This window comes from Pagrus major, chromosome 2 (genome assembly GCF_040436345.1).
Source record: "Pagrus major chromosome 2, Pma_NU_1.0".
Lineage (NCBI taxonomy): Eukaryota > Metazoa > Chordata > Actinopteri > Spariformes > Sparidae > Pagrus > Pagrus major.
The window spans coordinates 14,413,648-14,441,465 of record NC_133216.1 but is presented as its reverse complement, the minus strand read 5'-3'; the positions used below and the strand labels follow the sequence as shown (position 1 = coordinate 14,441,465).

At 42.0% G+C, this 27,818-nt stretch overlaps 1 protein-coding gene across 1 annotated transcript; it reads right to left on the bottom strand.

The window, feature by feature from the left end:
* On the bottom strand, nt 1–27,818 carry ttc9b (tetratricopeptide repeat domain 9B). Its single transcript, XM_073462600.1, has 3 exons — nt 27,350–27,818; nt 2,017–2,199; nt 1–95 (listed from the first exon to the last, which is right to left on the bottom strand). Exons 1-3 carry the CDS (start codon nt 27,816–27,818, stop codon nt 1–3), a joined length of 747 nt encoding a protein of 248 aa, XP_073318701.1.

Below are 27,818 nucleotides of genomic sequence, written 5' to 3'. Positions count from 1 at the left end.
TTAGCCCTGGGTCTCTTTGCCGCTCTCTCGTTCCCGCTGTCCGCTCTTGCTCATCTTCATCTCTGTCAGCTGGATGTACCGCAGCACGTTGGTGTCTGTGATGGAGAGAGCGAATGTAAACTTCAATCAGTGCTAGTCAATTTAGGTGTCTTTCATGCCAGAGGAGCTAAAAGGAGGCCTAGGTTTCCAGAAGTGTGATTCATTTTCCCCATTTGCATTTCAAAAACATCTTTAAAGAGCTGAAAAAGAATGTGACCTTCGAAAAATGTATGCACAAGAGAAATTTTTTAAGAATAAAAGGCAAAGGCACAAGGCTAAATACTTAATGTTTCTAAGTGGGAATTAGCTCCTGATCCCATGAAGCTCTGCGGAGGAAGTGGCCTGCATGTACACACAAACTCAGAGTTCAAATAAAAAACAGAGTTCATTCTGTTATGTTTATCTAAAGCTTGTTGACTCTGGAGCACATCAGAGAAAAACTCCACTATCTGATAGACTATACATTATGTTACTTCTCCTCTGGTGTGGCTACCAACTCTGTACACAGTCCTGCACAGGAAAGAAGACGACTCCAAGGGATGTAAACAATGTGGGTTTCCACTTATTCCAAAAATCAGCTACTTAAATGTTGTTGGAGGATGGAAAAGCATTTATAAGGTCTCAAAGATTCACACGCAATGTGTTTTAAATGTTGAATGAATATAAACATACATTCCAAATTTATAAATACTGAGGTCATGGTTTACTGCAACACAACTCTCAGAAAGATTTGACCACAAAACACAATGAGTGTCATGGTTTGGGGTTTTTGGTGTCATGTCTTATGTTTTACTTTTCACTTCCTGTCTTTGTATTTTCACGATTGCTTTATAAGTGTCATGTGTCTCTTATTAGTCTTCCCTCCTGCGTGTATTTAAGTCTGTGGCTGACTCACCACCCAACATATAGTGGACGATATAGTGAGTTCACCATTGTCCGAATATTAAATGAGATTTATTTTATTATACCCAATATCCCACAATGCATCGTGAAATGTAGTGTACAAACCAAGCATTATGTACCATCGTGCATGGCACTGGAGGGAAAAAAAATGACTCGAGCGGCATCCAAAAGTGTTTTTTCATCTCCTCTACATAACACTCCCTTGGTAGTGAGTAGTGAGAGTGAATGAGTGGGTGAGTTCAGACAAAAACCTGTCTCTCCTACGTCAGTCCTGCATCTTGTGTTCTCTGTTCTCCAGTCCTGTTCTGCTCCGTGTGTTCCTGCCTGTGTTCCCAGCGCTTCTTTGGTTTGTCCTTTATTTAGTTTTTGTATTTTTGTACTTCATTAGTTCTCAGGTTTGTCCCTGCCTGCTTCTTCTGGTTTTGCAGTCTGCCAGTTTTGTTGTTTGGATTTTTGTTTCTTTACCTGCCTGCCTTGGTGTTTTTTCATTTGGGTCATCTTTTGCCAAAATTAACAAAGAGGGTCTCTAAAATGTACTGATTTTACTTTTCATTTTTTATTTATTGAGTTTATATTTCATTACACTCTTACTTCCCAGGATAAACGTCAAAATGGTGTCTCAAAGACTTCTTGAGACTGAGGAGTAAAATTCTTTGGAGGAAATCCTAAAACTCATATGTATGTGTTTTCTTAAATTCAGACATAATGAGCTATTATTTTTATTTCCTCTATAACTTCAACTCCTGCACACACTAACCACCTCTGCACTGACTTATTAAATGAAGGTTGACGTTTCAGTCAAAAGCACCAAGATATGTCTGAGTAACACCCGCTCCTTGTGACCTACATCTCCCTATTTTGGGAGATTTGGTTCCCTGCACCACAAAGAAGACAAAGCTAGTGAGGTTAGTAAAGTGTGGTACAATTAATAATAATCAAATTCACTATTATAAACAGTTTTTATGTTCTAAACCTTAAAATTTAAATACTATAATGTTTTACAACTACGGAGCTCTGCTCTTCCCTCTGTCATGTGTTATGTGTCATGTGGCTGATTGCACAGCTCGTCCTCACCTGTGGGTTCGCGGTTCTTGGCGTCACGCAGGTAGCGTAGGGCACATTCGTAGTCACCCAGGTGATAGAAGGCGATGCCGGCTCGGTACATGGCCTTGAAGTGGTCTCTCTGGTGGCTCAGCACCTTCAGACAGTACTCCTTCACTCTCTCGTAGTTTACCAGCTCTGACTGCAACAGACACGCTGCAGGAAGGAAGAGAGGGAACGAGTTAGCCAGTTTAAAAATGTAATAGCAGTGATGATTGTGCGCATGTAAACACCTCGAGTCGCTTTTAGAGAAGTTTAAATGACATCCCGTGCGTGTAAAACAAAGACGGGGATATTTTGCTGACATCTCGCTCTGAGCCTTTTAATAGAGCCACAGTGAAATCTAGCCGCCACAGTTCTTCCTCAGGACAGCAGTGAGCTTACTATAAATAGCTGATACTAATGTCTCACAGTGTGGAGAAGACACAAAACGTCGTGCAAGCAGTTTGAGCCCCGGGGCCGGGGAGTAATGTCTCTACACGCTGCTTTTGAGCTCGACATGCAAAATAGAAAAATGGGAGAAATCTCAGCTCGAGGACGGCGGACTAAACACTGCAAGGGCGTTTAAGTCTTATTCCCCTGACTTAGCAGATGTGTTGTAAGAATACAGCGAGGACAGCAGGAGAGATGAAGAAAAGAGGGGCAGGTTGCAGAGATCAAGTGAGCGACAGATACTGCAGAGGTCCTCTGGGAGGAGATGTGAGTGTTGAAGAATAGAAGTGAGGTCAAGACATCTAAACCTGAACCAACTGGCACTTTAGGAGAAAAAAGTGCAATTCCTATTGATGTGTCTTGCAGCAGCACTTCGCTGTACTGATTCTCAGCAGCTCTGAGATCAGCTGAGGGCAGGATAACTTCATTAGTAAAGACACACACAAACACACACACACACTCGCAGCTTTTAGTCCACTAAAGCTCTTAAAAGCCTGCTGATGGCTCAGATATCTGATCACTCAAACACTATTCCTATGGTGATCACAAGCACTCCAGGTTTTGCTTCACTTAATTTCTTTATTTTTCCATCATGTCTTCCCTCTCTGCCAGTGTCTTAAAGGGACAGTTCACCCCAAAAAGCCTTGTGTTCGTACTCTGCTTTCCTTTTTGTCTGTGTTTCTGCATGTTTTTTGAAAGCTTATGGATACGGACCAACGAAGCAGTACCTCCAGTCATCGTGTGGGGCAGTGTAGCAGTTTGACACAACCACAGGACAAGACGAAGAAGATTTAAACATGGCGGATCTTTTTGGTGAGAAGTTTTACACATCTGTACACTACAGAACAGCTGGGAGGTAATTGGACGGAGGCAAAGGAAAAGTCTAGGTCAGGTCAGACCGATTTGACTCTGAGCGGGGCCCTCTAGGGGTTGTATTGCTTAACATCCATGCCAACGTGAAAGACGCACGGAGGTATGTGGGCAGAGACGGTTATATCGCTATTTTTGTACGTAAAGGGAGCATAAATGAGCCTTTTATGCTTATAACCCACTCTGGGACTACGGTGTCTTTCGGTAGAAAGAAAATAGTTCCAATATGAAACTGTCTGTGGATTACTTTGAGTTACCGGGTCACGATTTCTGTAAAGAGACGTTGCTGTTGAGTTTTTCAAATGTACTTTTTGGCTCCTTGAGCACAACAAGCCTTCTAGTTCCATTATATTCAAGGCCATCAATATCTCTAAAATGCAGCAACTCATATCAAAACAATCTAGATGGATAAATATCGCTGCAGGTAAGAGGAAAAATATATATTGTGGATTTTCCTTGAACCCATCCTACTCCTTCCCTTCCTGTTCTGACTCTTTCTAACCCTCCCTCCTCCCTCCATCCTCCCCTCCATCCTCCCTCCCCTCTCCTCTGACTCTGCCCTTGACACACAGACAGCTCTGTGAATAACATGAGTCAGGCACTATTAGCTGGGAGGCAGGGTGAGTCAGGAGTGAGAGACAGAGAAACTGAGGGGGGAGAGGCAGGGGTGAGGGGCGTGGCTGCAGTATGAGGAGGAGGAGGAGGAGGTTTATATGAGGGGAGGGTAGAGGTGAGACCTGTGGGAGACTATAGGGTGAGGAGAAGGGGGGAGTGTTAAAAGCAGTTAGAGGTCCTCTACCTGTCATCTCCCCCTGAGCCTCACTGGAGAAGGTCCTGGCCAACAGCCCGAGTGCAAAATACTAAATAATTCATGGTGGACATCAGGGGACGGACTAACTCAATAACAATCAATGTGTTTTGGTATTTAATGGTTGAAGTTGCAGATGTGTCTGGTGCATGCAGGCAGTAGTGTGTGTGTGTGTGTGTGTGTGTGTGTGTGTGTGTGTGTGTGTGTGTGTGTGTGTTAGTGTGTTTGTGTGTGTGAGTCACTGCCTCCAGCCTGATAGCTGTAGACATGAACTCTACTCGAACACACGCAATTAAAATGGGGGGATGGTTCTCTATTATGATCCACATTTAACATTATCATCCAAATCACAGATGCTGTAATATTTTGTTTTCACACAATACCATTAAAAATGAAGCATTGAGTTGTGGCCTACAATTCATTTCTCCAGACATAAAGGAACAGAAAACAGCAAAAATCACATCATCATATCTAAATTTTTTTCAGTGAAAATGAAAGACAAAAAATAATATTCCCCCTAAAATTGTGACTCATGTACTAATCAAACTACTGACAAAATAATCTTATATGATGTTTTTTGCCCTATTTGTTATTATCTACGACATCACTCCGGGTACACCGTTCCCAGGTTATCATAAAGAGGCATAAAGATGTAAATCTTCCCTTTGCGTAGGATTGTTTCAAGGCAAACATTTTCACTTGTCAGAGTAAGAAAAGCGAGCAAGCAGTGTTATATTTTCCCCTGTTAAAAGTTTTTTCACAGCTTTTTCTCACTCGAATTGAGGATGATTGAGATTGTCGAGCCCACTGAGGCGATGTGATTGTGATTTTGGGCTTTACAAATAAAATTCATTTGATTTGATCTAACATGATCAGGTTTTGGTTTTATCTTATTTCTTTTGGGTCTATTTTTACTATTTTTTTTAGTACATTTCTACCCCTTGCACTGCCACTTTTTTTCTCCCTTGTGCTGCTGTGTCAAATTGAATTTACCCTATGGAGGATCAGTAAAGGTATCTTTTTTATCTTATCTAGTAGTATTCATGTAAACATCATATCCTCGTTTTGAGAAACCTAAATATGTCAGCTAGAGGAATCTGATAGAAATCGGACGCTGTAGCGTGTAAACAGGTTTCAGAAGGTTCCCTGCTACATTTGTAGGAGCATCGTCAACTCAAGTTACACAGCTGTTGGGCGGTAAAACAAAAAACATGATGACTAATAATGATCATTATAGATTTTATTGTTGCGTTGTTATTGTTGTTAAAGTGTAGTATTAAAGGGTCAGTATGTGGGATTCAGCAGTTTCTAGTCACAAATGAAATACCTCTTCTCTCACCGACCTCTACAGTGGCTGCTACAACTTCTTAAAAATGTGACAGGCCGTCTCTAGAGCCAGTTTTTGGTTTGTACTGTAGAAACATGGCAGTGCAACATGATGGAAAAGGTACAGAAAGAAGACACACCTGTAGGCAGACCATCAGAAACCTGGATACTGTTATGTTCATGCATGTAGGAATCTGTTTCCTGATAACCAACATTTCTCATGACCCATGTAAACGCCTTATCCTGAATATGACCAAAATCAGGACACTAAAGTGCATACAAAAAACTGAAAGACCCTAAAACTAAAGCAGCTAAATGTGATTTAGCCATCATTCATTTTATTATGTATGCGCTTTTCCTAGTGTGACGTGTAACAATGTCTAAATGGCTTCAATTGGCATCATATTTTCCACAACCCCACCAACATTTATAAGACCCAGATGAGTATTTATCTCGCTGAACTGGTACACTAACATCTGGATCTTCTCTGCATGTTTTTCTCCAAAAAAGTAGATGTTTTTAAAAAAAAACGTTTTAATGATCTGGTTAGTCGCTGCTTCCTTTAAGTTGCCTTTCCTCCATGACAGTAGATATTAAATGGATGCACACGCACACCCTAATAGTTAGAGGAACAAAAGCGAGCCTGACAAGCCTCTTATTTCTCAGCTCATGACTCAGCCCAGAGCGGAGAAGCAAGGTCGAAGCTGTTCCCCGTCTTCTGCAATCACAAGTCTGCCCAGCCCAGTCGGTACAGTGGGAGTCACCTCAGATGCCCTCCACCTCTCCTGCACATCGCTCTACAGACTCCGCTCTTCTTTTTGTTTTTACAGCCGTCCAGCTACGACATGACTACTCTCATCCCTCCACACGCCCATCCATCATCGCCCTGCAGCGGTGGACGAGCGCGGAGCTTTCAGAGGATTCAGTTACACTCCATAATGGCCTAATGGCTGACGCAGTTAGAGAGTTCACTGGCACTCGCACACAAACATATGCCAGATAATACACACTAACACAAAACCACACACTACTCTGCTTACAATAGTTACCAATGCCATGGGCACAGGCACAAACACACTCAGTAACATAGGAAACAAGAGCTGACGACAGAATCACAAACCGATGACTTTAAATGAACTTTCTGATCCAAACAATGGTTACAAAGATACACACAACACACACACACAAGCAGTGTGCACAAGTGATGACTGGCCGGCCGCACCCTACTGGCCCATTAGGCAGATGGATGGCATGCCAGAGGAAACGTAGAGTGTGGTGAGATGCATTAAGGGTGTGATAATGACGGGATCATCGGAGCAGGCCGGGCAGGGACACAGACAGACAGAGGCCCCATAAAACCAGCAGAATAATACGACTGGAGCCAAGGTGTCCCAGTCCCTGACACAGAGAGACGTGAATCTGAGGGTGCATCGTTGTGTTCTGTATTAACATTAGAAATAGAGTAATTAAGCAGCAGACTGGACCTCCTGAAGGGATTGCAAGATAAATCAGAGATGATGTGAAATGATTAACAAGCGAGGAAGACAAAAAAACATATTGATTTCCTCTAATCGTTGCTTTTCTTGGAAATTTGAGGCTAAATAACAGTCTTTGTTTGAACTGGTCACAAGCAGCAGACCAGGCCACTAAACTAAGACGATTCTGAACCTCACGATTAAATCCAATAACAAGTTCAGTGCCAACACAGGAGGATGTGGTGGTCGGGTAACATCCATGACACAAACCTGCACTCTTGGTTTTTATTCAACCCAAACAAGTGTTTTTGTTGCCTAATCCGAACCATATCTTGCTTCCTCTAACAACATCTTTTCTTTACCTTAACCATAGCACAGTTGTGCAGATATTTTATGGCATTTTGTTTTTCAAGAGCGTTGATTGAAATGAGTTTTAATTTGTTATGGTCGAGTTCAAATCACGTCTCTTTTATGATGTTAAAATTTGTGTTTCTGCAAATGGAGTGTGGTGGATTTGTCGAGAATGATAGCGGCACTTTCTGGTTCTTCTCCATAATGTTGTCAGACATTTATACAAACAATCTGAGTGACTCAGTGGCAAATACAAGCGCTTTAAGTGGACGTACTTTTTAGTGTGTGCAATTGCCAAGAAGGATGTCATTGCAGCCCCTTTTGTGGCTGCTGGCTGCAGCGGTCTAGCTCGATATTGGACCAGTTTCAAAAGTTGTTGTCCCCATTAGTCACTTGGGGCCCATGTCCACACAGTACTTTTTTTCAGAGTGCGCCGCCTGCTGTCTGTGGCCGTACGGAGCGCTTCTAGCTGAAAATAGCTGAACTTTTCAGATGTCAAGAAGCTTGTTCTGGCTGTGTCTGTCTATCCTGAGCTTTATCACGCAGAGACTCATATGATATCCTATCGATTTATCATAACAGAGACAGAAAAGTCCATTTGTTGGAGCAGATCTGCAGTACACTGAATTTTGCAGGTGAATGTTGCTTTATCACCCCACGTGTTGTAAGCTTGTTATTAGCTGTGTAGTCAGCCCTCTGTTACCATGGCATTAGCTAATGTCAATCAAAACCACCGCACAGCATTTGTTTTCTCTCACCACGCAAGCGCTTCAACCCAGCGCATTCAAACGTCCTCCTGAAGTTCCCCTTTAATCTTTTCAGTTATTTTTAAAGCAAAAATGCAAAAGATTATCTGGTTCTAGCTTCTCAGATGTGATGATTCACTCAATAAACATCGGTCGACTGAGTATCTTTGGGTTCTGAACTGATGCTCAGATAAAAAAAAAATGGTTTGAGGACGCCGCCCTGGGCACTGGAAAAATATAATGGTCATTTTCCCTAATTTCTTCACATTTTTTAGAACCGGGAACCTGTGTGATCGGGGCACAGTTCATCACATTCATGCTGCCCTATAGTCCATGAGCAAGATCCTGAAACTGTGCCAGCTCCAGGGCTGCTTAGCTAACCCAGAACTTTGATCTCTCTCTGAAATACTTCTCCCCACATCTACAGAATATCAGACATGGCTTGCTGATTTTTGTTTTGATTAAAAATGCAGCGTCCCCACAGCTTTTTATTGGTACAACATGTGAGATGAGAGAGGAAAAATAATGAGATGTGACTGCATTAAAGACATTAGCGGTGCGGACGAGATAGATTTGTCTTAATAAGGCACTTGATGTGAGGACAGGGACAGACAATGAGCTGAGGCTGGGAGATTGGCTGTGTGTGCGCCCATGTAGTGCCAGTGTCATGAGCGTTAGTATCTCTCTCTATTTCTGAGGAGCTGACTCACTGCCAGATTGAAGGAGCGGCAGAAATAGACAAAACACGGGAAATTAGACAGAATAATGTCTTTTAAAATATGTTTAAAAAACCCAACAGATGCAAATCAGCTGCCAACTGTGACTGTATGTTTCTGCTGCTTGAATGTCGAACGAGAGGTGCGGTGAGTGGGAGTGGTTAACACATGCTCAGGAACCCCACTGGTTTTGCCTGAAGCATCATGTCTGAAAAACCATAGCCTGCACAGAGACTCGCTTTCATTTCGGTGCCAAAGCCTGGGAGGAATAAAAGAAAAAGAGATTTGAGAGACAGGAAAAAAAAGAAAAGGCAGGAAATAAGACAAGAGAGACAGGGGGCAAAGGAGGACGGAGATAGAGACGGTACTGACGAAACAAAATCCAGACACAGCTGAGGGAAAATAACGACGAGAGGAGAGAGCTGAACGAAGAGGCAGAAGCAAATAGAAGCTCATTTTTCTCCTCTTCCTCTACATCACCTCATCTTCCCTCTGGACCCATGCCCCCGTCTTTTCCTCCCTCCCCTCCTGTCCCTCTTCATCACACCAGGCACGACACCACGATCCGGCTAATTTAAAGCCTCTCGTGGCCCTGGTGATTAGTGTGCTGTCCATCACCTTGTAATTAGTTCTGCGGGAAGATAATGGCAGATGGAGCGACCCATCACTCTCACACACAGCCCTCATTTCCTCACACATCCCTCCATCTTTGACCCCCCCCCCGCCCTCTCTGCTTCTTCCTGGCTATGTGTTGCTGCTCTCCTCGCCCTCCTCTCACCTTTCCCTCTCCTCTCCTTTACAAATGTCACGCTCCTGCAACAGATTATTTATCACGTTATTTTCAGAGGCGTGCACAGTCATCATCGTGAAATCGCCTCACACAGATTCTCTGAGCAAAATCCGATCCAACACGCTGACGTCACGGCTCTCGGACAGTGTGGCCGGTCTCTCCAGGCCCACTAAGAATAGCTCCACCCAAAGCGTTTTTTGCGAATGCCTCTCTCTGTTATTGAGAGGGACAGAGCTACAGTTACCAGCTCGCTTTATCACAAAGCCTTGTCTGCGCTATCATGACACAGCATTTACTTGCAATATCATCTTCCTTTTCTTTTCTTTTCTTTTCTTTTCTTTTCTTTTCTTTTCTTTTCTTGGTGTCTCAATTTCAGAGAAGTTTCGGAGAAGCTTTTGGTTTTATTTCAAAGCTGTTGTGAGGATTTTTTCTGATATCTCTGATGTGTCATTAAGGGATATAAAATAGTCCATTCTCTGTAGAGGAAATACACATAAAGACTGCTGTGATTTATTATCATAACAGCTCATCTTTTCATCAAGTCACATTTCACTTCAAACAAGTGGTGCGGATGATCTCTTTGATTGTGTATGCAGCTCCATATGGAGTCAGAAAAACCCTCATTATTGCTTCTGTTTGAATTGTGTGGGTCTCACAGGCCTCCACATGCTCCTCTGGGGTAGTCGGAAATGTGGAGTGCTGGGACCAGCCTTACAAATGAGTCAGTGGCTGATTTTCAATGAGCGTGACTATGAGACTGAGAGTGTATTGGGTGAGTATACTAACGGTTTAGAAGTGTACATTTGTGTGGTTTATGGGGGACAAGTAAGTAAAGACACTGATTTGGACAGGAAATCTCCATCATCACCTCCATATGTGTAGTTTGTTGATACACCCTGAATACTGCATGATCGATCAATATCACTCCCAAAAATACCATCACAATCTATTTCATAACAATCCTAGATCTTTACTACAATCTTTTTTCTCCATTTGCACAATTTAAACATAATATTGCGTTAAAGCTGGTTCATTTTTTGCCCAGGCTCCTCATCCACCATTTTGTTAGGTATAACTCACATTGCTTGAATTACAATACGTCATCCAGTCAGCATAACCATTCATCTGGCTGCTTCACTCTATTGGCATGTTCCCACGGCACAGATTTTTACACTCAGGTCACAGCCAGCAGCTGGTTGGATTAGCTTATGCTGCTACATTAAGACATTATGGGCAACTGAATCAGAAAAACATTTCCATTAACCCCCAAGCTGTAATTCTGACTATATTGCAATTGACTAAACTGCATCTCTTATTTGGTGTGTAAACTGCTAGCGTCAACAAACCTGTTGAAAAATGGCTACAAAGCTAACATCGCTAACAGCTACATCTCTGCCTCTGATTGGCTTGCATCCATCGTTTTCATATGACAAAAGAAGACGAAGAGGTTGGTGTGTTTACCCGCAAAACTACAGCTTATAAACCGCAGAATCAGAACCGCAAGAAACACAGACATTACCAGTGCTACTGTGTGAGTTAACAATTTGAGTCAAGCATAGATAACGCAACCAACGAAGCCAACCAATCAGAGACGGAGTAGGGCGTGTCTTACAAGAAGTCCATATCAGCTAGCTCGCTAACAAAACCTTTGCCTACACAAATGAAAGGGTTATATCTTGTTGTTTAAACTGTACAAAAACAATATGTAAAAACAATTTGTCTTGTTACAGAGGGTTTGTGTTAGTTTGTGATCTTTAGAGTGTTGATAGCCATATTTTGTTGCTTTTGGACAGAACCAAGCTAGCTGTCTCAAGTGCTTCTGCTAAACTAAGCTAACTAGCTGCTAGACACTTTACTAGACAGGCTATCACTCTTCTCATCTAACTCAAGAAAGCAAAAAATCGTATTTCCCAAAATATCAAAAATACCCCTTTAATAACTCAGTCTGCCTCTCTTTTATCTGTACATTTGCAATGCTATCCTCACAGCATTCGTCTTGCCCCCTACTCCAAAATCTCCATGTTGGCATGTTGATTCCCTCGTAACACTGACACCGACTGCAATGCTTGGAAACTCCTGGTACATCAAACACATTTTGCATGGATTACCCACGCTGATCCTGGGACTGAAATTACATGAAAAAGGGAGTTTTAGATCTCGTAGAGAGCAAAGAGGGCGGCTTTATAAAACAAGAGCTACTGGTCTCCACTGTTTTTTTTTTTTTACTTTAATCACACAGTATCTTGAGTGTTTCAGATACATGATGGCCTGGAGATTACCCCCTTACTTCAGTTGTCTACACTTTTACCACACACTCAGTGTCACCCCGGTCCTGGCTGTGCCTATTTTCTACTTTACTCTATCATTTGCGCCCACATACATTGTTCAGCTCTCCTAAAATAGTCGCTGACTCAGGATTAATGCTCATCTACTTAAATATTTATACAAGCGAGGAAGCTATCTTCTCTATGACTTCACCGAAGATGAAATCATTTAATGCTCTCCACTGCACATCGCAGTTTCCAGAATTTAAGCTGCGTTGTAAGCCCGTGGTGTTCAGGGTGGGTCTTTGTGGGGCTTCTTGAGGCCTCGAGTTCATGTAGTTATGATTTTTTTTCACCTCACTGCAACTGCTATACTTATTTTATATCCAGGACTTTCTACATTACTTTTACACTCAAGAGTAAAAACAGACATTCAAATCCTAGATAAGTGCAGTTTAATCAAGCATAAAAAGAGTTTTATTGAGGTTTTAACTGTAGTCGAACTCCCTGACAGAGACATAATTTTGTTGTGGCCCTTAGCCCTGCCATTATCTGATCGTTCATGTCATCCGTGGACACTGGGCAGACTCTTGCCTTCAGCTCAGCAGATCTTTGGCTACTGTCTTCTGCTGCTGTCAAACATGTTGTTTCTATCAACTCGTACCACTCTCAAGTCAAACACTGTAAAGTAAAATGAGGGCTGTGTTTGCTGATATTGATCCACTTTGGGGTTTTGTTTGTTTGATCTGTGTACAGCAGCTGTGAGAAACATGCTCTGTGCATTAAACTGGCTACAAGATAGATGAGGGAGTCTTTGGAAAGGTCAACAGAGGAAACCGCCAAATGGTTTGGCTCAGTATCTGATGGAGTCAGCCTTAATCTGTTAGGTAGTAAAGCTTTTCCACTAAGTACCTGAAGTAAATTTATGGATAAAGCATAAGCTTTCGTAATATCTAAAGATGATACAGCCACGTGTTGGCAGCCTGTTGTGTTTAGGAAGCAGTCACTGGGCACACAGTATGGATGTGAATATGGATCACAGCTTGTATCATCCCGGACCAAGCAGCCAAAAACATGAAACTGCATGTAGACTTTTCAGCCTCTTAATAAGTTTGGAAGCTGATTTTCTTCGGCTGAAACAAATAAGGACAACACTGTTAATATGATATCACAAACTTGTTGGCAAGTTTCACATCCAGCAGACACAGAGTAACATTAAGATTCACTTGGTGTCACATTTATATCCACCTGATGAATGTAAGTCTGTGAGTCTTCAACAACTCCTGAGGGAAATATCTGGCTCTTTTTTTTCTTCGCTGTAAAATGCTGCATTTTGCTCACCAGCTGGACATTAACTGTGTCTATCTGTTAAATTCGGCTGGAAAGGTAGCGTACATTGAGTTTTATTTTAGCTTTTTGTGCTGAAAACAGCTGCCTGCTGATGCGAGTGCTGGGAGAGAAACAAAACAACAAAGCTGCAGGATGTATGTCGAAAGTAGTTTTTATGCTGGGCTGTGGCGGTAAAGTTTATGATGCAATAAAGTGCAATGAGAACAGATTTAGTAAATAAATAATGATGAATATGAAGCATGTGGCTTAAATGTCAAAAACTGGTGGCAGATGGAAATATCAGATCTGCGTGGAGCTGATGAGCAGACTGTAACCTTCTTCAAATGTATGTGAAAATGCGAATGTCTCCATCGTGTTTTCTGTTGGTTGAGATTGGACTGTTTGACTTAAATATTTCTTTCAGCATTTCTGCTTTATTAAGACAGTGAAAGCTGGAGAGGGACGGGAAAGGCAGGGGAGAGAGAGGGGATGACGAGCAGCAAAGGGCCTTACAGCTCAGCAAGAAGGCTGCAGAATGAGGGACCACAGCTCCTGGTTGTTGTAGTTTTTCTTCCTTTTGAGCAAAAGTGAATACCACAGACCTTTTTCTCTGTTTTCTCTGGTCATGTAGCACCAATTTCAAAAATATGTGCATTTTTTCTACTGCATAGACAGCCCACTTTTATGCAATGGCCTTCTTTCCAGTGGTGAAATACTTCTTTAAGCACAAAACCATACTATTTACGACCAAACCAGATCTGTTCCTAACTCTAACAAAGTGTTTTTTCTGCCAAAATCTAAGCAGAGCGTAAACTGAAAATGGAACATAAAGCAGCGTAAAGTTTCAACATATTCTCTTTTTATCACGTCTTCTCGTCGCTGTGCTCTTCTGCAGTGGTTTAATGGCACCCGATCTAGATTAGAGCCCACAAGCTGTTTATCTTGATTCACCCGACTCCTAATATTACAGTGAATTCATTTGCATTTTCTTCTTACAATTTTCTGGAAATTAGGTTAAAATGTACGCTCCATTTAGATGGAAACTGTACTAATATGCTGAACGATGCTGAAAAGCTCCTTAGAGACGAGGGGGGAAGATTATCATCACTACAACCGACCTCTTTCACACACATGGGTGGTGTTTTGATCCATTGTTAATCTGAAATTATTGATTATAGCAGCTTTATATTTCACATTTTACCTCTTTATAATTGACCATCTTTAACATTTGACTGGCGCTGTTAAACCTGCTCTGGTGAGGATCACCCTCAGTGCTGGATCAGCAGAAGAGGCTCGACACAACCTTTATATTTCACTGCCACAGACGAGTTTTCAATGTCAACCCCCGGCGGTGCATGTAATGAAGCATTCAGTGTCAGGCCGGGCAGGCCGAGAACGGAAAGCTCAGATAGCGACCAACATGGCTTTTTATCAGCGTGGAGCTCAGAGGATAAATATAAACAGCCAATTGGTTTACTCTGTACTGTCCGCTGGAGCAGGGGGTGTTAGATATGCACAAATAGCTTCAGCAAATTCTCATTACTGATGGCTTACAGAGAATGAATATTCTGCCTTTCTCTATCTATCTTCCACTTGCACTCGCTCCCTCTCTCTCCGAGGGTGTCAGAAGAGGGCATCTGTTTCAGTTTCCTCTCAGCTGATGCCGTGACTTTCAACTGCGGACTAAAAAAAGCTTTGACAGACACTTTCAATTTATTCATTACTTCACACAACTGTCAGCCCATATCAAAAAATGATCTGACCATCTAAATCACACACGCACTGCACGCTGACACATATCACAAACAAACACAAAAGCATGAAAATAAACCCCTGAGGTGTCAGCACAATGCCATACTTCTGCCAAAAGTGCTTTCATTAAAACCTTTATTACTCGTTTCAAGCTTTTTGGAATTATTTTTTGTGCGCTGTGTGTAACTAGACCCCATGCTGATCATTTCTGGGAGATCAGAGACTCTAATCACATTAAATGTGCCTTATAGATTATTCATTGCTTCAAGCCTTCTTTTACTGCAGCAGTGGAAAACATCTGAACCATCTTCAGTACAGTATTAGTCAAATAATCCACCAGACACCCTGCGTATTGAAAGAATCATGTTTGCTCCGACATTTTCTTTGTTTTGAGTGAAACGTCTCAACAACTACATGAGACTTTTGTGATATTTGGTACAGATGTTTCCAGTGACTTTTGTAATCCCCTGACTTTTCCTCCAGTGCCACAATCTTTTTAGTGAAATATCTCAACAACTTTTAGCTGGATAGTCATAAATCTCATTTAAAAACATCTGTGTCCCTCTCAGGGCGAATTGCAGTAATCATTAGCTGAAAATTTAGTTTTACTGTCCAATATTTTGGCTTATGACCAAATATCTGAATCTAAAACTAATCAAACTTCCACTGGCCTCAGCTGTACTTTGTGGTCAGTGCTAATTAGCATTGTTATTTTGAGCCCTACCTGGAGCGCCGGGAGAGAAAGGGTTAAAAATAGGGCGACTCCCGCTAAAATCGGGAATGTTGGCAGGTCTGTTGTGAGCATGTTAGCATGCTGATGTTAGCATTTAACTCAAAACACCACAGTGTGTAAACCCACTGTGACGTCACCTATTGATTTTGTAGCCTTGAGTTTGCCATTATGGCCGTCACCATCGTTTTTTTTCCTGATTGGATCTGACTGGCAGCCAAACCTTAATCATCTATTTTTACTCTAAATGGGACCATAACTCACAAAATGAACATCATGCTGTGTTGAAGAAGGCTTGGAACTGTTGATTAAGACCATAAACTCATTAGGAAACGGTTCTCTAAAGTAATTAATCAAGTGAGAAGTAGGGTCATTTTCTCATATGCTTATATACAATCCGACTTCTTTTTAAACCGATTAAGTCGACCCCCTGCTACGGCCTCTCTTTTCAGAAGAGAAGGCTCTATCCATGTTTTTAAGCAGTCAATGGTTTGGTGCTAATTAGTAAATGTTTGCATGCTAACAAACTCAACCAAGAAGGTGAACATGGTAAATATTATTCTGTCTAAGCATCGACATGTTGGCATTCTCACTGTGAGTATGTTAGCATGCTGACGTTAGCATGACAGCTGCAGCCTCACAGAGCCACTGACATGACTATAAACTCTAAGTTTTATTTATTTATTTACTTCTCTCTAAAATATGTTTGTTTTCTTTGTTAACTATCCTCTTGTACAACAAATAATGGAAAATTCAAGTATTAAACCTGCAAGTTCTTTATGAACACCAGCACAGCTAAGATAGCTCAACTTGATAAAACGCATAATAAAAATTAATGGCTTGTCGCTCTCATGTCCTTCTTCATCTCCCCCTCTGAGTTCTAGCCTGTCTCCTCTTTTTCCCTTCTTCCTGACAGATGACTGAATCTTATTTACTCTTTTGACAAGAGTCATCTGGACCTGTCAAGGCTCTGATATAAATCAGTTTGGTCTGAATTGGATTTCTCAGCATCCTCCACCTCACAATGAGAAAAAAAAAACATTTCACATGCAGCTGTAAAAACCCTCCCCTTACTACTTGGAGGTCATAAAGGCAGGCATTTTCCTCCTCTCCTTCCCGACTTGTCACTCTTCTTTACAGTCGGTCCCTCCCTCCTCTATCGTATAATCCCATATTTAAGACTTCTGTCCAGTTCTTCCCGCTCCCTTGGTTTTACACCCTCCCCCATTTCAGCTTCTGCATATTTTCTACTGACTCACCCCTTCCCCCATCTTCCTCTCTCTGCTGAGGTAATTCATAAGGGTTGGTAGAGTACAGTGTGAGTGGTACAGTAGAGGGAGAGCCAGTCGTACTCCTGACAGCAATGCCACGCCATCTGCAGCCCTGGCACACGACGCATTGACTGTCCAGCCCTCCAATGGCAGACATACGCACACAGAGGGAGGAAAAACACCAACCAAACCTCCCCCCATCCCCCTTCTCACCCTCACATGGCATCTCTTTCCCTCCTCCATCCTCCTACGAGCACATTGCACAGTTCTCTCCATTCCCAACTGCCTACACAGCCCTGCTTTCTCCTCATCCTAACCTTAATCTAACGCTTCTTCTCCCCATCTCCTCTTAGTCCTCGCTCTCTTCTTCTGCATTTTTCTCATGCACTACACCAGGTCCCCTGGTGACGGAGCTGGCAGCAGATGAAAGGGAGGAGTTTTCTCCTCTGTTCTGCTTTTATAAGCTGTTCACTAGCAGTGGTTCATGGTGAACTGGTGAAATCAACCTGTCTGTGGTGTTACATTATTCTAATACAGACCCAGCAGCCTCCATCTGAAGCTGTGATGTTGTGAGTCTTCAAGGCCAGAGAAGAAGTGCAGCAATAGCACTACGGCTGTATGTCTTGTGATTGATGATGAAGGCAGAGCTTTAATGTTTGGTCCAGTGAGGAACAGATGTTGATGCCACCGACAGGCTCATTAAATCTTTAGTAGAAGGCCTGTAATTGCACGTCATGGTTCAAAAGTTCATTGATGGCCCTTAGTGAAATGTCCCTGGGGCACAGGACACGTGATGGGACACACCTGGTATTAACATGTGATATGTATCCGGATTATGTTATCTGGATAATATCATGGGTCTTTGCATTTACACCTAGTAAAATGAGTTTGTATCAATCTCAGTATGAAAAGTGGTCAGGATGGCTGACTTGCAAATGAACATGCCACGTCCCAGCGGTGTACGTACCTGTAGCTTTTGCTGGGTTAGCTTAAGTTAGCAGGAAGACGTGAGTAGGCATTGCATTTACACCAGCTGAGATTTGATCGTAATGTGTGCCAGACCACCTCCAAGTGATGTGACTGATCCAAGCACATTCCTGTCCCACTGGCACCTGAGTGAGACAGCTTCCAACTGATATTTAATGAGAAGTCAGGACTTTTTGCAGGCGTCTTTAGGGCAACAAAATCGTGTGTATATTCTGATGATTAGGCTGTGGCTACACCTGGCAGTAAGTGGCATTTTCCTCATTCAGATAATATATCCAAGTTCAGATCATATTTTAATGCCATATTCACACCTTCAGGATGAATCTGGTGCTTTGAAATAGATTTTCCAGTTGTTCAGTTTGGACCAGAAAGAGATTTTAATGTTCCTGAGTTCAGACCGAAATTAAGTGTTGTTTTTTAATCTTTAAAACTGCTCTGATTCATGGTTTTTACATCCAACAATAGGTCTAATGACTATGAGTAATGTAAAAGATGTTGTCCACAGTAGCAAACCATTCATTATCACCTGACTCTGCAGTTGCCCTCAGCTCTAAGGAGCCTTTTCACATTTCTCAGGTCATTGTTTTTGCTTTATGACCTGGAACTTTATTGTGTCGAGTCACTTTCACTGATCTTATCGTTTTCAGCAAAAAGTTGCCATAAAATCCCGCAGCAGTCTACCTACTCAGCACCAGCTGACAGAGTTTTAATTAGTAAGCCTGCCACTACTTATCCCAGCTTGTGACTATGTTTAACATATTCTGTTTCCTTCCTGAACAGGAAATTATAACTGACTGTACAGTTTATTGTAGATAAGGTGGCATGAGATCATATTATAAACTGCAACAGCACGGTGGGTCCATACAAACATCAGCGTCTTTACTGGCTGCTCATTCAGTCAGTCAATAAAGTCTTATTCAGGTTAAATTATCAGAACCCATAGCTGCTTCTGCATGTGAACACAAAAGACCAAGCAGAATTTGAACGCCACGCTTTCTTTCTTGTTTCCCCGCAGAAAACAACTGTTTGTGTTTTTATTTTCACGATTTCTTTTAAATGTGACGAGTGGGCGGAAACTGCTGGATCATCATCATGGCAATCAGCTTAATAAAAAGGTGGCTGGTGTTACCAAACAAAAGATTTCACTCATCTCCTCCTGCTGCACCTCTCCTGTGACTTATGACTCATTCACAGATTGAGCCAGTCAGGAGGAACAAAGGGAGATTTCAGGCAGAGATCAGAGCGAGCTGGAGTTAATGAAAAGTCAGATTGATCGCTCTCACAACAGGATCGCACCAGCCTGCCCCCTGTTTTATGTCTCCTTTGGGGCAGCTGTAGCTCAGGAGGTAGAGCGGGTCGTCCATTAACCTCAGGGTTGGTGGTTCGATCCCTGGTTCTTCCTTGTGTCGAAGTGTCCTTGAGCAAGACACTGAACCTCAAATTGTGCTGCCATCGGTTACAATAGCTCCTCTAACTGCTTCATTCGAGTCTGTCTGTGTGCGGTTTCTGTAAACTCGGACTAGCTGCTGTAGAAGGTGCTTCTTCGTGATCAATATCAGGAAAAAGAGCAAACAAGCTGCAGTCACATCTGTTATTTCTGTATGTGCCTCCCAGTGTGTTTGTGGTGGGTGGATGGATGGCTCAGGCAGGCAGTCCGCCTCTGGCCAACATGTTGCAGCACTGTGAACTGCGACACACACAGACGGCGGTGGCGGCGGTGTAACCCATTTAGATACAGCCCTACAGGGACAAGAAGAGTCGGGGTGTCTCCTTAACAAGGCCAGCAAATAGGACATTCATCATCCATCGTGTTTCTGTTTGACAGAATCAGGTGACATTACTGTTGGTGCCGAGACTTATTTCTTTGTTTCCTCTTCTCTTTGAACCACATTCACTCCCCATAATGTTTCTCTATTGCCCCCATCTTTCCTATAATAACAATCTTGTCCTCAAATATTTCCCTCTTTCTTCCTACATCTTCCCATCTTGTGTTTTGTATCAGCATGCTGAGCTGGTGGCAGAGGGAGCATTCAGTAAAATCTTCTCACCCATCACATCAACATTTTAAAATATAGCTGTGATTGACAAAAGAAACCAGTGGTGGAGGAAGAACAAGTAGCAAAACTGCAGCATATCTCCGCTGAAGCCCAACAGTCCCCTTTAATTCAATCAAGCCTCATCCAATATCAAATAAAGCATATTTAAATCCACTAGACCCGGATCAAATTGTACTCACTCATGGATACCAGCCATCTAAACATGTCTGATTTTTTCCATCAAGATCCATGCATTATTCCCTGAGAAATTAACAAAAAATGTCAAAAAATCTGGCAATGTTAATGAAAATGAGGAAAAAATCCTGGAGCTAATCAGGTCTATTCTGGGCCGTCTGACAAATTTTGTGGAAATCTTTGGTAGTTTCTTGTGTAATCCTGCTGAAAAACAAACCAACAAACTAACAATTGGACACAGGTGAAAACAAACCTTCTTGGTGGAGCTAAAACTATGAAAATATTAGCAGTTAAAGCATTTGTTAAAGAAAAGGCTGCAACTAACAGTTATTTTTTAGTTTATTATTGATTCATGTTATTTTCTTGAGTAATCATTTGATCCGCAGACTTTCTTAAAATTACCCATCGTAGATTCTTTAAGCCGAAGGTGACATCTTTAAATTACTTATTTCCAACCAACAGTCCAAAATCTTCATAAACATATTCAGTTTAGCATCATATAAAACAAGGGAAAGCACCAAATCTCAATTGAGATGCTAGAACCAGAGATTATTTGTCATTTTTGACCTAAGAGGCATTAAAAAGTTGAGTTGTCTCCCCATTTATCTGCTTTCTTCTAAACTAATTAGATATTTGTTGTACCTACTTATTGTTTTGTTTGTTGATGATTATTGCTTTGTTTTGTTTGCGTCTTCTTTTTCTGCGTCTGCTGTTATACAGTATATTTATCTGTAACCGCTGTTATTTGCTTACTCGTTCATTTGCTGGCTCTTTGAAAATTGCCTGGCTGGCTGTTTGTATAAGATACAAACTATTGCTGCACTGACTGATTTTGGTTTCTTAAGAAAAACATAAATCTTAATATGAAAAGTAACTAGTGATTATAGCTGTGAAATCAATGTATACACAATATATGTAATTTGTCTCTGAAATGTGGTCAAGTATAAGTGCAAAGCTGCACAAAATGGAAATACTCAAGTAAAGTACAAGTACCTCAAAAAAACAAGAACCTAAAACTTGTACTTGTACTTGAATAAGTACAACAAAGTCGAGAAAACACACACACGCACACACACAAATACAAACACCGTCTCACAAAAGCACATGCACACCAATACACTCCACTTTAACAAAATCAGCAATGTCAGCAATGGACGACCAGCGCTGAAAGCAACTCTCTCTCTCTCTCTCTCTCACACACACACACACACACACACCCTCCACACCCCCTTAGCTGCTGTTCCTCAGGCCTGTGAATGCTGAGACAAACAAACAAACATCCACACACACACACACACACGCACACACCACTGCTGTTGCTCTCCTATCATGTGTCAGAGACAGAGAAAGCTGACCAATCGGATGGCAGCTGCTCGCTCATAACCACGGTGACCACTGTCTGTCCAGCAGAACTCTGGATAACCTGGTGGAGATGCACGACAAGACCTGCAGCGGGATTACTACAGTAAACACCCAATGAGTCACTGCTTCATCGCAGTCAGACTTGAGTTAGTACTGAGTTTGTTCTTTTCATTCTGTTCTTATGAACACGACCTGCCATTTTGTTTTACTCATAATCACAGACTGCAATAGTTTGATAGTAACCTTGAATATGGAATTAACATGTCTGCAACCAGTCTGTGATTTGTTACAGAGGTGGAAGCTTGATCTGGGGTTGTTTTCTCAGCAGCACAGACACCACTGAAAGCGAACCAAGTGCTGGTTCTGGGCTGGTGCTAGTGCTGGTTCAAAGGTGGTTCAGCCTGCGAACCTTTTAAGAACTGGTTTGCTTTTTCATGGGCATGAAAGCCACCGTAGAAGCACGTCATTCAGTCACTGTATACGTCTACAATTTCCCAGCATTGTGAGGAGCAACTATGGTGGATTACACTGGCCACTGGTCCTGGACCACTGTTGTTTCAGTGACAATAGTGAAAATCTTTTGTTTATTCTCCCATGAATAAGTCAAAAGTCCAGAGTAGGCACTGGCTCAGAACCAGCACCTGATCCACCTTGGTCGAAAAGGGGTATGAGTGATCACAGAATGCTACAGAATAATAGAGGAATACTACAGGCAGCGACGTGTCTCTCTGACCCGCGACCCTCTTTCTGACTCTTCGAAGACTACGTGTTAGAATATATATGCTAAAATATACTATAGAATTGAGTATATATGGTTTATAGTTTAAAAAAGGCCTGTTCAACTACTTTTTTAGAAGTGCCAAGGGGCCTGACATTTACATCCCTTATGTCTGACCTTTAAAGCTAGAAATGTCAATGTGTTAAAACAATGGATTTTTATTTTTGCTCCACTTTTTTAGTTTTCACAACTGAAAAAGAGTCTTTATACATACAAAAGTGTAGAAAAAGAACAATGCACATCTTTAACCTTAGAAGTCAGTTTGGTTCACATAAATTCCTCCTGCTTCAGCAACCTGAGTTAAACCTTTTTAATGAAATAAGAGCATTTCTGTGCTTGGCAACAGTCAGAACTAATGAATGGGTCAATTAGCCTACTAATGCAATGATCAAAGGGCCGGAAGGAGGTTGTTAAAGGGCCGCGTTTAACCCAGGAGCTGTCAGTTGAATATGTCTTGTTTAGAGGGAGTAAAAGATCCGAGACTGAGAGAAAAAGGGCGCAATTACGAATTCATCTGCTCCTTCAACGACCCAGACTGCACCATGGATTTATCAATACACAGCAAAGTTAGGCAACTGATATTTCAGAGCTGTGGTCGGGGCCACAGATTCTAACTTGTACAAATGTCAGTCACATTAAGAATCAATGAGTCAGGCAGACTAGACCAGTGTTTTACTAGACTCCTGCTCCAACACACCTGAATCAAATGAATGGAAAATATCTAGAACAAACAGGGCAGGGCTCCAAGAAACAGGATTGAAAAAAACTGGACAAGACTAACATATTCAACCAAAAATACCTGAGATAACTTTAATTGTGCTAATATATCCGGAGGTGGGTGGGATCATAGTCATAAAGACTCTCCTCATATGTCATGTTTTGTTTTATTTCCTGTCTTTGTGATTGCTCTGATTCGTCTCACCTGTCCCTGATTATCCTCCTGTGTATTCAGTTCATGTGCGTTCCCTCTCTGAGTTGTCAGTTCATCTGCGCTTGCTGCCTGCGTAACCTGCGTCACACCGGTTTGTTCTTGGTTTAACTTTTGTATTTCTCCTTAGATTCTTGGAATTATCCTCTGTAGCATATAGAGCTCCACTGCTGCACAAATACTATTAAATACGCTATCCTGCTGCTGTAAATACCCACCAGAGCAAATGTGTGCTAATCCAGGGCTTAAATTAGTCCCCAAAAAATGCATTATTTTTTCTTGTTTGCTAAAAATCACACAGTGCCTGGCTCTTTTAGGAAATTACTGAGCCTATTCTAAGAACGAAACTATATGTTTGTGAGCAGATTTACATATTCAGGAGAAAATAAGGCTCAATCCTACAACACCTCATGCCCCTACCACTCAGCCCTACTCCTCAGTTTTGCACATCCACGCCTGGAGGTAAGTTGTGCTGATTGTTGTTGGGATAGAGGGCTGAAATGTTATGGTGGCACTTCAAACCGAGGGTTATGAGAACTCTTTCGTGGTCCTTTCCTTTATAACAAGCACAAAAAATCGCTACTTGTTTGCTGATGTCTAACTAGCTAGCTTGCTCCTCTAATATCAGTGCAGACCGGCAGGATAGGAGCACGGGTTGCTAACATTAGTAGGCAGGTAATGAAGCTGTTACTTTTTTATTTGATGACTTGATTGATTGTGTGAGGTTGTAGACAAATGGCGGGCGTCCGTGCTCTGTCTCTATCAGATAAATGGCAAATGGCCTTGTGATAAAAAACAGGATTGGCACAGTAATGGCAGGGAAATCAATACAGCATATTGGAAATGTCCGGTCGCGTCTGTTTAGATAAAAACTATCAAAGACAGCCAAAAGGGCTACCGAGAGATAGTGGGGTCTATGGCAGTGTAAAATCATTAAAATGGCTATGAACATCAGCATGACAATGAATGTAAAGATCCAATAAGCCACCCATATAGATACAGATACATGTAAACATATTAATGGTTGAAGTGAGGTTTCTTTGTGTGTGTGATTGCGCATGTGCACACACACAGTTTGCAGCAGCAGTGAGGGGAGGGTAAGAGCCGTTTTAATACAACAACAGGAAAAAGGCCCAGCGATGGTTGCCATGGTAAATATGGCCCCCTGTCGTGTGCTAGCAGTCCCTTCCTCCCCCTCCTCTCCCCTCTCTGTTCCACTGCTCTCTGCTATCCCTCTCTTTCACCCCATCTGACTTCCTTTCTATTTTTCCTTTCTGCCATATCTACTTCTTCTACACCTCTTTCTTATTAGCCTTTCCCTCCTCTCCTCCTCTCCTCCTCTCCCCCCATCTTTCCTTCACACCACAGTGGCCTCCCCACAGGCTCCAGACAGGCCCTGAACGCTGCGCAGAACAAGGCGACCTTCAATGCATCATGGCAGGTTGACCGGGCAGCGCCTGGGACAGCAGCGAGACACAACATCAGGCCACACTCGTGCCCCAAAACCACCACATCAACATATATAGTGATGTGATATAACTGCTGCACCATTCATGTCAACATCTGTCATGATCTGAGCACATTCTGCTGTCAGAATTACACTTTTACTGCAAAGCTAGGAGATTATAGCTCTTCTTATATCATTGTCACCATATTGTGGATATTTCTTGATATACTAATCGTGATACATGTTTCTCCCTGAATACTCTCTGAAATACTGACTCTGGCTTGAACAGTCAGGGCTAATGAACGGTGACGAATAGATAATTGATTGATGATTCTCTTCAAACTCATTTACATTTTGAGCTAAAGTGAAATATTGAAAATGACATAGTAACAGAAGACCTACTCGTCTGTATCTGCAGTAAAATATTCTAAACTCAATGTGCACTAAGTGGCATTTCCCAGAGCTTATGACATATAGTAAAAATCCTTATAAGAGGTATTACTATATGTATTTGGTCTGACTTAATCAATATGGTGTTGTTTCTTGTGTCCTCTTGGTGTTTCTGCAGGATTATATACAACCAAAAACATTCAAATTTGTAAGATTATTTCCTTATAGTACAGCTAATATGACTATAATGTGAAATGTTTAATCTCTGGGTCTTCGACAGGAGGTCCACGATGCCTAGGGGGTCCTCAAAGTCGATGCAGATTGCAAATTATTGTTTGATAATATTTTGAAAGTCTATATGTTTCTCAAAATGTTTTAATGATTCTGAAAATATACATTAACATGAATTCAACATATTATTAGCCTAGATAAAGTCACAAAAAAACCCCCCAAATTTAATTAAAACGACACTGATGAAAGTCTACCCATAATTCCTTACTGAAATATACAACTATAAACCTGAATAAGTTATTTTTAATTTACTTTATCTTTGGTTGTACACATTCACTTCCTAATACAAAGGCAAAATCTATGCCCTAAAAAAAATCCTTTAAAAACCCTTCAAGGACTAAAAATAAACATGTACAAAGCGATTAGATAACAAGTGTTACAGAGGCTATTTTGCATGGATATGAATACAGCTGTGCCTTGACATTTTGGCTTGCCCTTTGGTGTGCCTCGGACAAAAAAAGTTTGAAAACCACTGCGCTAATTTATTGTGCAGCAGCTTTTCATAACAGCAAACTAGTCGGCTACGTATTTTTTTGAAACATATAGGCCAGATATCTGTATAATTATCACATTTGTACAGACATTGTTTGGAGCCACAGTGGATTGTTTTGTAAGTCATCGAGCAAGACACTATAGGTCACCCTTTACATTACTGTAGGCCTAGTTTAATGTGTGATGTATGTAGTAGAGGGTCTCTCTATAAGATAAACATCGAATAACCCTGCTTTAATCTGTTGGGTAAATGATATTTAATTCTGACTGCAAAAATGTAGAAGTTAAAGCAACAAAATGTAACCTCCTCATCCTCAGATTATAAAATACACTGATGCTTTGCTTCAATATTTGATAAGCTGGGAGCGAGACTCAATAATCAACTTCCTTCATCTAGAGTTGTCTTCTGCTGTAAGCGTCATTTAACTAACTTCCTGTCCTGAGCACTAAATTGGTAGTTTTCCCTGTTTCACCCAGTGCTGAAAAACATGAGGATGCTGCTCTCTGTGTCTTAGCAGAGCAGACAGGACCGCCTGTTTATGGAGTTCTCCGTCCTGATTGGATAAAGTGGGCAGAGATACCAGAACATTTGTTTTCTCTTTTTAACTGCATGAGTCGGGAGAGGAGAGACACGGGTTACTGACCAAACACAGTGATTACTGTTGGAATATAGAGCTATTTAACACGTATCTTAATAAGAAAATAATGCTTACTGCAGTTTTAATCAGCAGTGATTTATGGTTTTATTAATTTTTCAGGTTCTGGGTTATCCAGGGGGAGGAATTTGAAGCTTTACTTGGTTTCATATCATTTTAAAGGTGAATATCTTGAGGTTTTTGGACTGTTGGTCAGACATAAGAAGACATTAGAAGACATCATCTTGTGATGGACCTTCATCTGTCTTTTCTGACATCTTATTCACCAAATGAATCCAGTAACTGAGAAAATTAAAAAAAGAATAATCACTGACAGCAACTCCCATTTAATAGGCCTGTTTTTGGAGCACCCACACAGCCTTATTAAAAGTCTGAACATTTAATAGGTCTGTTCTTGCACACGAGCACGAAGTGAGCATTGGAAAGTAGTAATTACTACAGCGATGGAGCAGTAATGAGTTCATCTTGTCTGTTAACCCTGTGGTGAAGTCACTGCATTAGACACAGCCTTACATCACCCAGAGGATGGTTGCTTTCACCTCAGAGCCCCTCATGAAATGTTGAAACGTGTCTCACACATACATAATGAAAAAACATGTCTAGATTCTCCTTATGAGGCTTCTGGTCCTGTGACTTTATTTGTGTATTGCCTTGTATTTTTATCAGGTGAAGCAGGAAATGGCACAGAGATGAGTGGCACTGATATGACTGTGGCACACTGATTTGGTCAGACAGACACAATAAAGGTGCATTCCTGCTTTATTAACAGCAGCTGCAGAAACAACTACAGCCCACTATCCTGTGTAAACCCGATGAACCGGAACGAACAATGGTGTCAGCGGTGCTTCACGGTGTTTTTGTGGGGCTGTACCGGCGCTGCTCACCTGTCAGGCTGTCGTAGCACTCGATCTCGGTGCTCTCCACGGCTCTCCGCTGCTCCTCGGTCAGCTTGGCGGCGGCTTGGTTGAGCAGGTTGACCTCGGAGCCCGTCGTCCCGTCGACCACATGCACCCCTTTGAGTTGCAGCAGCGCCCGGTGATACTTGCCGATCGCTTCCCGAAATTTCTTCTCCTTGTAGCAGCGGTGACCCTCCGCCTTGAAGTCGATGGCTTTCTGGATCTTCGCCTCCATCTCCATCTCAGCCGAGCCGGCTCGATACGCGCCGCCGTCGCCTGCTCCTCCTCCGGCGGCCGCTGCCAGGCTCCGGCCACCAGTCTCCGGGTAGCTCTTCAGGCTCTTTATCTGGTGCTGTTTGGCTTCCATTTCTCTCAATGAAAGCGGCTGGAGCGGGCCATGGTGCTCGGACACGAATGTGTGTTTTGTCGGGGAGGACCGGAGCAGCGTGCTGTGCAT

Coding starts and splice junctions, on each gene's coding strand:
- ttc9b (XM_073462600.1), bottom strand. CDS start 27,818: ATGCACAGCACGCTGCTCCGGTCCTCCCCGACAAAACACACATTCGTG. Junction 2,200..27,349: donor GTGCTACGACAGCCTGACAG/GTGAGCAGCGCC, acceptor TCCTTCCTGCAG/CGTGTCTGTTGCAGTCAGAG. Junction 96..2,016: donor CAAGAACCGCGAACCCACAG/GTGAGGACGAGC, acceptor TCTCCATCACAG/ACACCAACGTGCTGCGGTAC.